At 36.5% G+C, this 11,366-nt stretch overlaps 1 protein-coding gene across 1 annotated transcript; it reads right to left on the bottom strand.

Annotated features, from left to right (window-relative positions):
* Nucleotides 1–555: 555 nt before the first annotated feature.
* On the bottom strand, nucleotides 556–10,489 carry LOC118664320 (olfactory receptor 4K2). The gene is made up of 3 exons (XM_036324308.1): nucleotides 10,470–10,489; nucleotides 8,474–8,491; nucleotides 556–1,513 (listed from the first exon to the last, which is right to left on the bottom strand). The coding sequence occupies exon 3, from the start codon at nucleotides 1,507–1,509 to the stop codon at nucleotides 556–558; it is 954 nt and encodes a 317-aa protein (XP_036180201.1). The 5' UTR covers nucleotides 1,510–1,513; nucleotides 8,474–8,491; nucleotides 10,470–10,489.
* Nucleotides 10,490–11,366: the final 877 nt, after the last annotated feature.

The following is an 11,366-nucleotide window of genomic DNA, read 5'->3' as shown; positions in this document are numbered from 1 at the left end:
CTCTTGGCATTTTTTAATCCTCACCCAAGGATATGTTTATTGATTTTAGAGAGAGGAAGGGGGGGAGATGAGAGGGGAGAGAGAGAGAGAGAGAGAGAGAGAGAGAGAGAGAGAGAGAGAGAGAGAGAGATAGGAAGGGGTGGAATATTGGTGTGAGAGAGAACATTGATTGGTTGCCTCTTGTAAAATGTGGTTACTTCAACCAGGGACAGAATGTGAAACCTAGGTATATGGCCACTAGGAATTGAACTTGTGACTTTTTGGTGTATGGATAATGCTCCAACTAACTGGGTCACTCTGGCCAGAGCACTCTTAGCATTTTTATAAATATTCTTTGCTTCTAGAAGAAGTTGCTTTTGTCAACTTGATTTTCTAAAATTTAAAATGTATTTTAAACATATTCATATTTAAATATGAACTTACCTTGTACTTTCACAAATTTTGTCAATTACGGTTTAATAAGAAGTAAGAGCATAGCACATGCTGTGTATACACAAATTGTGGTACTTAATGCCTAGGATGCTAAAACTAAAAGATAACCAAACTAGAAGTTAACTAAAAAGAATGCAAAGGAGCTGCCTTGTTGGAATTTAGAAGTCTATTTTTCAATTTTCTCATGGCTGCCTTCACTTCTTGGTTTCTTAATGTATAGATTATTGGATTCAGAATGGGAGTAAAGATGGTATAAAACACAGACAAGATCTTATCTACTAAAAAACTGCTTAGTGGCCACATATAGATGAAGATGCATGGCCCAAAGAACATGAAGACAACAATGAAATGAGCCGTGCAGGTAGAAAGAGCCTTAGATGACCCTCTTGAAGAATGATTCTTGATGGTAACCAGGACAATAACATAAGAATTAAATAAAAGAATAAAGCAGGACAAGGCAATTATGCCACTTGTTGAGATCATAAAGAGGCCTAGGACATAAGTATCCACACAAGATAACTGGAACACCACAGGAAGGTCACAGAAAAAGCTCTCTACATCATTGGGACCACAGAATGGTAAAGTGAGAGCAAATATGACCTGACTCATTGAATGCATGACTCCCACAACCCAGGAAGCCACCACGAGGGCAACACATACCTGGGGACTTATGATTGAAGCATAGCGGAGAGGCTTACATATTGCAATGTATCTATCAAAGGACATAGCCATAAGTAAAATGATCTCTGTTCCAGTAAAAAGGTGTAGAAAAAAAATCTGAGTGATGCAGCCATCAAAGGAGATGGTTTTGTGTCCAGTAAGGTAGTCTGTAATCATCTTAGGGGTGGCAAAGGAAGCAAGAGACATATCAATGATGGAAAGGTTGGTAAGCAGGACATACATGGGAGAGTGTAGGTGAGAGTCAGCTATGACTGTGATGACTATGAGGCTATTACCCACCATTGTTGCCACATAAAACAATGAAAACACCACGAAGAAAAACATCTGTAGTTCCCAGGAATCAGAGAGTCCCAGCAAAACAAATTCAGAAACAGTAGATTTATTGGCCACATCCATTGTCCTAAATGATAGGTGGAAGCCTGTAGTAAAAAAAAAAAAAAAAAAAAAAGTCAAGAGAAAGTATGAGTCTATTGCAGCAAAATATACATTTCCAAGAATTCACTTTCATAGCTTTATTTCCTCTATGAAAACTTATATTTAATATTCTTTCCAACTTCATTTGGTATATTGATTTGAAAGATAATTCTAGGGCAGTGGTTCTCAACCTGTGGGTCACGACCCCTTTGGGGGTCAAACGACCCTTTCACAGGGGTTGCCTAAGACCATCGGAAAATACATATATAATTACATATTGTTTTTTGTGATTAATCACTATGCTTTAATTATGTTCAATTTGTAACAATGAAAACATATCCTGCATATCAGATATTTACATTACAATTTATAACAGTAGCAAAATTACAGTTATGAAGTAACAATGAAAATAATTTTATGGTTGGGGGTCACCACAACATGAGGAACTGTATTAAAGGGTCACGGCATTAGGAAGGTTGAGAACCACTGTTCAAGGGCAGTGGTCGGCAAACTCATTAGTCAACAGAGCCAAATATCAACAGTACAAGGATTGAAATTTATTTTGAGAGCCAAATTTTTTAAACTTAAACTATATAGGTAGGTACATTGTTATTAACTTAATTAGGGTACTCCTAAGGTTTAGGAAGAGCCACATTCAAGGGGCCAAAGAGCCGCATGTGGCTCGAGAGCCGCAGTTTCCCGATCACAGTTCTAGGGTATTAGGGATCATAATGTGATACCATTTAAGTCATAGGTGCTGAAAATCACACTCTTTTCTGGTACTAATGGGCAATCAAATTGAGATAATATCTTGAACAGATCTACTTATCCACATATGTGCCCATCCATTTGTTTATACAATCCTGAATCACTTACACATTAAGTGAGCCCTTACTCTGGGTTGATGAAGTGTTAAACACACACATTTAATTATTTAGATTTTATCCATAACAATATCCTTATTAAAAGAACATATAAAAATTATATCACAGACTGAAAGGTCCCAGGTTCGATTCCGGTCAAGGGCATGTACCTGGGTTGCGGGCACATCCCCAGTAGGAGATGTGCAGGAGGCAGCTAATCGATGTTTCTCTCTCATCGATGTTTCTAACTCTCTATCTCTCTCCCTTCCTCTCTGTAAAAAATCAATAAAATATATTTTAAAAAAAAATTATATCACATACAAATGACATAGGCTCTTAAGCAACATTACAGAAAGACTTCAAACAGTTGCAAGAACTCATAAATTTCCAGAGAAGAAATGTTAATATATACACAGATAGAAGATTCCTGGCTGAAACTGAACAGAAATACAGAAAAAATTAGTTTTGCTGACATTTATCCAGCAGAAGAAGACTGTTATTGTCAACTATACTACAAAATAACCAACCATATAGTCCAGGGAATGGCATTTAATGTTTTTTCTTCTCAATTTTTGTTTTGTTAAAATAGAAATCTGTTCCTTTTACAAATATTTATAATTCCATGACTTAAAATTTTACTTTGTCTCCTAGAAAATATAGCATAAGTTTTATGGGAACAAGCTCTTTAGTCTCACACCTGTTTGGATTCTCCTTTCATATATACCAACACATGCAAGCTATATATTGATCTTAGCTCCATGGGATAAGGGTTAGAAGATAAAAGTAGGAAGGGCAGACACACAAAAATTTTTAGTAGAAACCATTGGCGAAACATCTTTGCTTACCAGATCTACAGCAGAATCAGTGTTTCAGATTATTCAGAGTGTTAAGCAGGCTCTGACAGAGCACATATAGGAGACAATTTTAAATATAAATAAATGACCTAGATGAATCATTAGTTATTTAGCAGCTGTAGATAAAATAGATGTGCCAGGGACTTGGGAATTGACCAAGAAATAGTCCTGCAATGGGATTTATTAAACAACTAAGATAATATTATTTGTTTCACAACAGAAAGATATTTCAAGGGTCTTATGGGAATTTACAATGATTGTTTTCACCTGGACCGGAGTGATTCAGTGAACAGAAGTTTGGGAAGCCATCATTTAAGAAGCATCATGAAGTATTAAATAAAAAAAATTTATCTTGGTTATCTAACCTTGTTCTAGAGGCAGTGGAGAATAAAATCCAGAAATATTCACTTCTGCTTCAAGGAATTTATAGTTTCTTAGAAGACATTGAGTACCTATAAATAAAACAATTGGTAAAAAAAAAACCCCTCACATTGTGACATAAATCAAGTGTTTGATCAATTGTCAGAGACAATGAGTGAACTGGATTTTAGATAAAGAAAAATGTATAATATGCTTAATCAGAAAGTGTTCTTGCAAGACAAATGTCATGAACTTGACCTGCAAAAAGAACTAAAGTTTTTATTGGTAGGGAAAAAATGTATGTATGTAATAAAATAGTGGAACTTCTTTGCATGAGTAAGTTATTCAGTTAGAAGGTTAGAAGAACAAGAATGCCACTCTAAAATATAACTTGATGTGAAGGTTACCAAAGACCCATTGTAAGATTGTAGGCAGGGTTATGATGATGTAAAATAGGTATTTTGTAAGGATACAGATTGTTTGGAGAAGAGAAAAGTTAAGACAATATATTATTTTTAAATAGGTATAAGAAGATCACATTGACTCTTTAGGTATTAGTAATGTGAATGTAGTTAATAAGATTAAAATTTCAGAAAGTTTAACATCCCACTGACATCACTTTTGATCTTCCAGACAAAAAAAAAAAATCAACAAGGAAACAATGACCTTAAATGACACACTAGAACAGTTTGATCTAATGATATATACAGAATGTTTCATCCAAAAGTGGCAGAATGTTTATTCTTCTCAAGAGCATGTGGATCATTTTCAAAGATAGACCATATATTAGAATATAAAATAAACCTTAATAAATTCAAAAAGATTGAAATCATATCAAACATCTCAGATCACAATGGCATGAAACTAGAAATCAACTCTAATTAAAAAACTCAAAAACTTTCAAACTCATGGAGGGCAAGTACCATGTTATTAAACAATGAATGGATTACCAATGAGATCAAGGAAGAAATAAGAAAAAAAACACTTCCTGGGAAAAAATAAAAATTAACACACAGCAACCCAAAATCTGTGGGACACAGCAAAAGCAGTCCTGAAAGGGAAGTTCATAAACAAGTCTGCTTCAAGAAAAAAGTCAAATAACAATCTAATCCTACAATTAAAGAATTAGAAAGAGAACAAGAAAAGCCTTGCATAAATAGAAGGAAGAAAATGATAAATATTAGAGTGGAAATAAATAACATAGAGAATAAAAATTATATAAAAAATATCAATGAAACCAAGAGCTAGTTCTTTGAAAAGATAAACAACATTGATAAACCTTGATCCAGACTCACCAAGAAACAAAGAGACAGGACCCAAATAAATAAAACACGAAATTAAAGAGGCAAAAGAACAGTTGACACAATAGAAATTCAAAGGATTGTAAGAAAATACTATGAACAACTATATGCTAAAAAGCTGGATAACCTGGATGAATGGACAAATTCCTAGAAAAATACAAACTTCCAAAACTGAATCAAGAAGAATCAGAAAACCTGAATAGGCCTATAACAACTGATGAAATCAAAGCAGTAATTTTAAAAAAATAAATAAATAACTGCCAACAAACAAAAGTCCTGGCTGGATGGCTTCACTGGTAAGTTTTACTAAACATTCAAAGAACACCTACCGTTCCCAAACTATTTCAAAAAATCCAAGGGGAAGAAGCACTTTCAAGCTTTTTTTACAAAGCCAGCATTATCCTGACTCCAAAACCAGATAAAGAAACTACAAAGACAGATAATTATAAGCCAATATCCTTGATGAAAATAGATGCCAAAATCCTCAACAAAATATTAGCAAAATATTGGTACATTATATGCTAATCAATAAATGTGTTACATCACATTAACAAAATAAAGGATAAAAATTACATGATCATATCAACAGATGCAAGAAAAAGCATTTGATAAAATCCAGCACCCATTTTTGATAAAAACTCCCAGCAAAGCAGAAATAGAGGGATCACACCTCAACATAATTAAGGCCATATATGACAAACCTATAGCCAACATCATACTCAATGGGCAAAAACTAAAAGAAAAGGAACAAGACAGGGATATCAGCTTTCACCACTCTTACTCAACATAGTACTGGAAGTCCTAGCCACAGTGATCAAGTAGGAAGCAAAAATCAAAGGCATCTAAATTGGAAAGGAGGAATTAAAATTGTCACTATTCGCAGATAACATGATATTGTACATAGAAAACCCTAAAGACTCTGTGGGGAAGCATGGGACTTGGTTGGAAAGTCTGTAAGGAGGATTCTCTGAAAGGTCAGGGGTCTCTGGGGGAAACTTGCAGAAGGCAGCAGCTCCTACCTTGACTTTTCCAAACAAGTCCGAGCTCCCGGGTGTTTTGCTAGAATCTCTATGTTTAGTCTTCTACACCCAACCTTATAGAAGCATATGCTTTCTCAAGGATACTTACCCTGTTGATTAAGAGGTTAATTTTAGTCCAAGCTGTTGTAACAATAAAAGGCTAACAAGGCAGGCAATCAAGGCTATTTTTGGTGCCTAATGCCAACCAGCCCCTTAGCCTCTCTTTCACAGAAATGTGTGTCAGAGTAATCTATTCATCCGTCACTCCGGGTCTCCTGGTCAGTTCTGGCAGCTAGTGCCCCCGTGTGAGGAGCCAGGAATGCAATGAAATGCAGAAGAACCCTCGAAAACAAAGATGAAGAAATGAAAGTAACTGCAAAGTAAGTCATTAGAGCCCGCTTGGGATTTCCAAGTTCGAGGGAATCCTTTCGCAACTAAGGTTTCATAATGGGACAACAGTTGTCTTCAGTACAGCAGCAGTATATCACAGTGCTAGAACAGTTGTTAAAAGCAGATGGTACCTCTGTTACAGAAGAACAATTAAAAGCTTATTAAAAATTATTATAATTTATAATCCTTGGTTCCCTGATGCTGGAACACTAGACCTTAATCTCTGGGAACAACTGGGCAGGACTTTAAAAAGAAATCAGGCCCAGGGGAAATGAGTGCCCTTATCATCATGAACTATGTGGGCTCTTGTTCGAGCTGCACAATGCCCATTTCATATAGAGAATCAAAAGCCTATAGAATGCCAGGAGGATTTACTACTGCCCGCTCCTCCTAAAGCAGAGCCTGTAGAGCCTGTAATACCTAAAGCCCTTCCATTGGAGAAAGTATTTCCCAATCCTCCACCTCTGATGTGGGAAGGCTCATCAACTAAATCCTCAGTAATGGGGTCCCGTGTCAGGCAAGTCATGTTAGAAGGAAAGCTTTTGGCTTGCCCAGTTATACAAGATCAACAAGGTAATAAAATTAATGAGCCACTCTCCTTTAATAACTTTAAAGAAATAAAGAAAATTTGGTTACCAACGAGATCAAAGAAGAAATAAAAAACATCATGGCAATAAACAACAATGAAAACACAACAATCCAAAATTTATGGGACACAGTGAAAGCAGTCTTGAGAGGGAAGTTCACAGACCTACAGGCCTATCTCAAAAAACAAGAAAAAATGGTAATAAATTATCTAACCCTACAACTCTAAGAGTTAGAAAGAGAGCAAGAAAAGCCCAGTGTAAGCAGAAGGAAGGAAATAATAAAGATCAGAGAGGAAATAAACAACATAGAGACCACAACAAACAAACAAGCAAACAAAATGACCAACAAAACCAAGAGCTGGTTCTTTGAAAGGATAAACAAGATTGAAGACCTCTAGCCAGGTTCACTAAGAGGCAAAGAGAGAGGATCCAAATAAACAATATCAGAAATGAAAGAGGTGAAGTAGCAACTGATCCCATAGAAATAGAAAGGATTATGGAAAAATACTATGAAAACTCTATTCCAACAAAAATGGACAGCCTAGATGAAATGGACATATTATTAGAAAAATATAAGCTCCCAAAACTCAATGAGGAAGAATAAAAAAACCTGAATAGGCCAATAACTACCAAAGATATTGAAACAGGGATCAAAAATCTTCCAACAAACAAAAGCCCTGTTCTGGGCGGCTTTACAGGGGAGTTCTCCCAAGCATTCAAAGAAGAACTAAACCCTATCTTCCTCAGACTATTCCAAAAAAATTCAAGAGGAAGGCACACTTCCAAGCTCTTTCTATGAAGCCAGCATTGCCCTAATTCCAAAACCAGATAAAGACACCACAAAAAAAAGAGGACTACAGGCCAATATCCTTGATGAACATAGATGCTAAAATCCTCAACAAAATTCTGGCAAATCAGATTCAGCAATACATTAGAAAGATCATACACCATGACCAAGTGGGATTTATTCCGAGGAGCAAGAATGGTACAATATCCACAAATCAATAAATGTGATACATCACATAAACAAACTGAGAGACAAAAATCACATGCTCATATCAATTGATGCAGAAAAAACATTCGACAAAACCCAGCACCCTTTTATGATAAAAACTCTCAGCAAAGTGAGAATAGAGAGATCATACCTCAAAATACTAAAAGCCTTATATGACAAACCTGCAGCCAACATCATGCTCAATGGGCAAAAACTAAACTCATTTCCCCTGAGAACAGGAACAAGACAGGGATGCCCACTTTCACCACTCCTGTTCAATATAGTACTGAAAGTGCTAGCCATAGTGATCAGACAAGAAGAAGAAATAAAAGGCATCCAAATTGGAAAAGAAGAAGTAAAACTGTCCTTATTCGCAGATGACATGATACTATACATAGAAAAACCCAAAGACTCCATCAAAAAACTACTAGACCTAATAAATGAATTTGGCAATGTAGCAGAATACAAAATTAACACCCAGAAATATATGGCCTTTTTATACACCAATAATGAACTCACAGAAAGAGAAATGAAAAAAAACAATCCCATTTACCACTACACCAAAAAAATTAAGATACTTAGGAATAAACTTAACTAAGGAGGTAAAAGACCTGTACTTGGAAAACTACAGGACATTGAAAAAAGAAATAGAGGAAGACATAAACAAATGGAAGAACATACCATCATGGATTGGTAGAATCAACATCATTAAAATGTCCATACTACACAAAGAAATCTACAGACTTAATGCAATCCCCATTAAAATACCCACAGCATACTTCAAAGATCTAGAACAAACTCTTCAAAAATCTATCTGGAATAATTTCTCTGAATAGCCACAGCAATCCTGAGAAAGAAGAACAAAGTTGGAGGGATCACAATACCAGATATCAAGCTATATTACCAAGTCACGGTTCTCAAAACTGTCTGGTACTGGCACAAGAACAGACATATAGACTAATGGAACAGAACAGAGAACCAGAAATCTACCCAAGCCATTATGCTCAATTAATATTTGACAAAGAAGGCAAGAGCATACAATGGAGTCAAGACAATCTCTTCAATAAATGGTGCTGGGAAACTTGGTCAGATAGATGTAAAAAAAATGAACCTAGATCACCAATTTACACCATACACACAAAAAAACCCTCAAAATGACTAAAGGACTTAAATGTAAGACGGGGACCCATAAAAATCTTACAAGACTCCATAGGCAGCAAAATAGCAGACATATGTCATAGCAATATCTTTACAGACACAGCTCCTAGGGCAATGGAGACTAAGGAGAAAATAAACAAATGGGACTACATCAAACTAAAAAGCTTCTGCACAGCAAAAGAAACCATCAACAAAACAACAAGAAAGCCCACTGCATGGGAGAACATATTTGCAAATGATATTTCAGATAAAGATTTAATCTCCAAATTTTACAGAGGACTCATACAACTTAAGAGGAAGATAAATAATCCAATCAAAAAATGGGCAAAGGATCTAAATAGACACTTTTCAAAAGAGGACATACAGAAGGCCAAGAATATGAAAACATGGTCAAGGTCACTAATCATCTGAGAGATGCAAATCAAAACAACAATGAGGTACCATCTCACACCTGTCAGAATGGCTATCATCAACAAATCAACAAATGATAAGTGCTGGCGAGGATGCGGAGAAAAAGGAAACCTCGTGCACTGCTGGTGGGAATGCAGACTGGTGCAGCCACTGTGGAAGACAGTATGGAGTTTCCTCAAAAAACTAAAAATGGAACTGCCATTCGACCCAGTAATCCCACTTCTAGGAATATATCCCAAGAAACCAAACACCAATCAGAAAGGATATATGCACCCCTATGTTCATAGCAGCACAATTCACCATAGCTAAGATTTGGAAACAGCCTAAGTGCCCATTAGCTGATGAGTGGATTAAAAAATTGTGGCACATCTACACAATGGAATACTCCGCCACTATAAAAATGAAGAAACTTTTACCATTTGCAACAGCATGGATGGAACTTGAGAGCATTATGCTAAGCGTAATAAGCCAGTCAGAGAAAGATAAATATCACATTATCTCACTCATATGTGGGATATAATGATCAACATAAGTTGATGAACAAGAATAGATCCAGAGACAAATGGCAGGGGAAGGGAAGGGTTAGAGAGCAACCGAAAAACTTATATGCATGCATATTATCATAACCAATGGACACAGACACTGGGGCGGTGAGGGCTTGCCTGGGGTGGGAATAGCAAGGGGTAGGAGATCAAGCAGGGGAAAAAGGAGACATATCTAAAACTTTAGATGGTAAATAAATAAAAATGCAACAGAAGAAAAAAAAAGAAAGAAAGAAAGAAAGAAAGAAAGAAAGAAAGAAAGAAAGAAAGAAAGAAAGAAAGGAAGAAAGAAAGAAAGAAAAGTGTTAGAGAAAATAGGGCTAACAGTGCATTTACAAAAGAACTCCTTAATGCTTCGTCTGAAAATTATCACATGACTCCTTGGGACTGGCAGATTTTAGATTTTTTTTTTTTAAATATATTTTATTGATTTTTTAAGAGAGGAAGGGAGAGAGATAGAGAGTCAGAAACATCGATGGGAGAGAAACATCGATCAGCCACCTCCTGCACATCCCCTACTGGCGATGTGCCCGCAACCAAGGTACATGCCCTTGACCGGAATCGAACCTGGGACCCCTCAGTCCGCAGGCCGACGCTCTATCCACTGAGCCAAACCGGTTTCGGCAGGACTGGCAGATTTTAGCCAAAACAACTGTAGATATCAGTTAATATCTATTATGGAGAGCAGAATATAATGAGATCTGTGAACAACAGGCTATTTGTGGGTGTTCACTGGCCACCCCACCTGGGAACCCTCTGGGCCACACCTAGCTATGAGTCCCTGGCCACTGTAAGACATCTTCTGAAAGATCCATAGGAAGAACTCTGATTTATTAAATCTTGTCTGGCAGTTGTGCGTGCCTATAGATATTATGCATAGAGTGTCTCTTTAATTGCTATTTTATGTCTTTGTTGTTTGGTTTAATCTGTTTAACGATGGGGCATATTTCACTTTGTAGAGGCCCCAGCTACTTATAATGGGCAGAACCCGAGGCAGGGATTACAGGAACTTCCCAGCAGCTGCCAAGAACTCTTAATCTTGGTCATCTTCCTGGTCTCCCTCTCAAGACATCAGCCACTAGAAACTCTCAGCTAGTAGAAGTTCTTGTCTGTCTGTAATGTAACTTGGCTACTGATTGATGTTTTTTGCTTGCTCTCTTCTCTTTAGGGGACTTTGTTTACACTTCATCATTTTATGAATATAGGAAATCCTCTGTCTCTACTGTTTGGGTTTTGTGCCACTCAGAATCCATTTGCTGTGTGAAATAAGATTCTAAGGCTAATGTTCCAGTTCACCCTTTTGTGAGTACACATTCATTAACTGTAGGGGTTTGTTTGTTTCTATTTTTAAGATCTCTTC

This window comes from Myotis myotis, unplaced genomic scaffold (assembly GCF_014108235.1).
Source record: "Myotis myotis isolate mMyoMyo1 unplaced genomic scaffold, mMyoMyo1.p scaffold_m19_p_1, whole genome shotgun sequence".
Classification (NCBI taxonomy): Eukaryota; Metazoa; Chordata; class Mammalia; order Chiroptera; family Vespertilionidae; genus Myotis; species Myotis myotis.
This window is presented reverse-complemented; position numbering and strand designations above follow the sequence as displayed.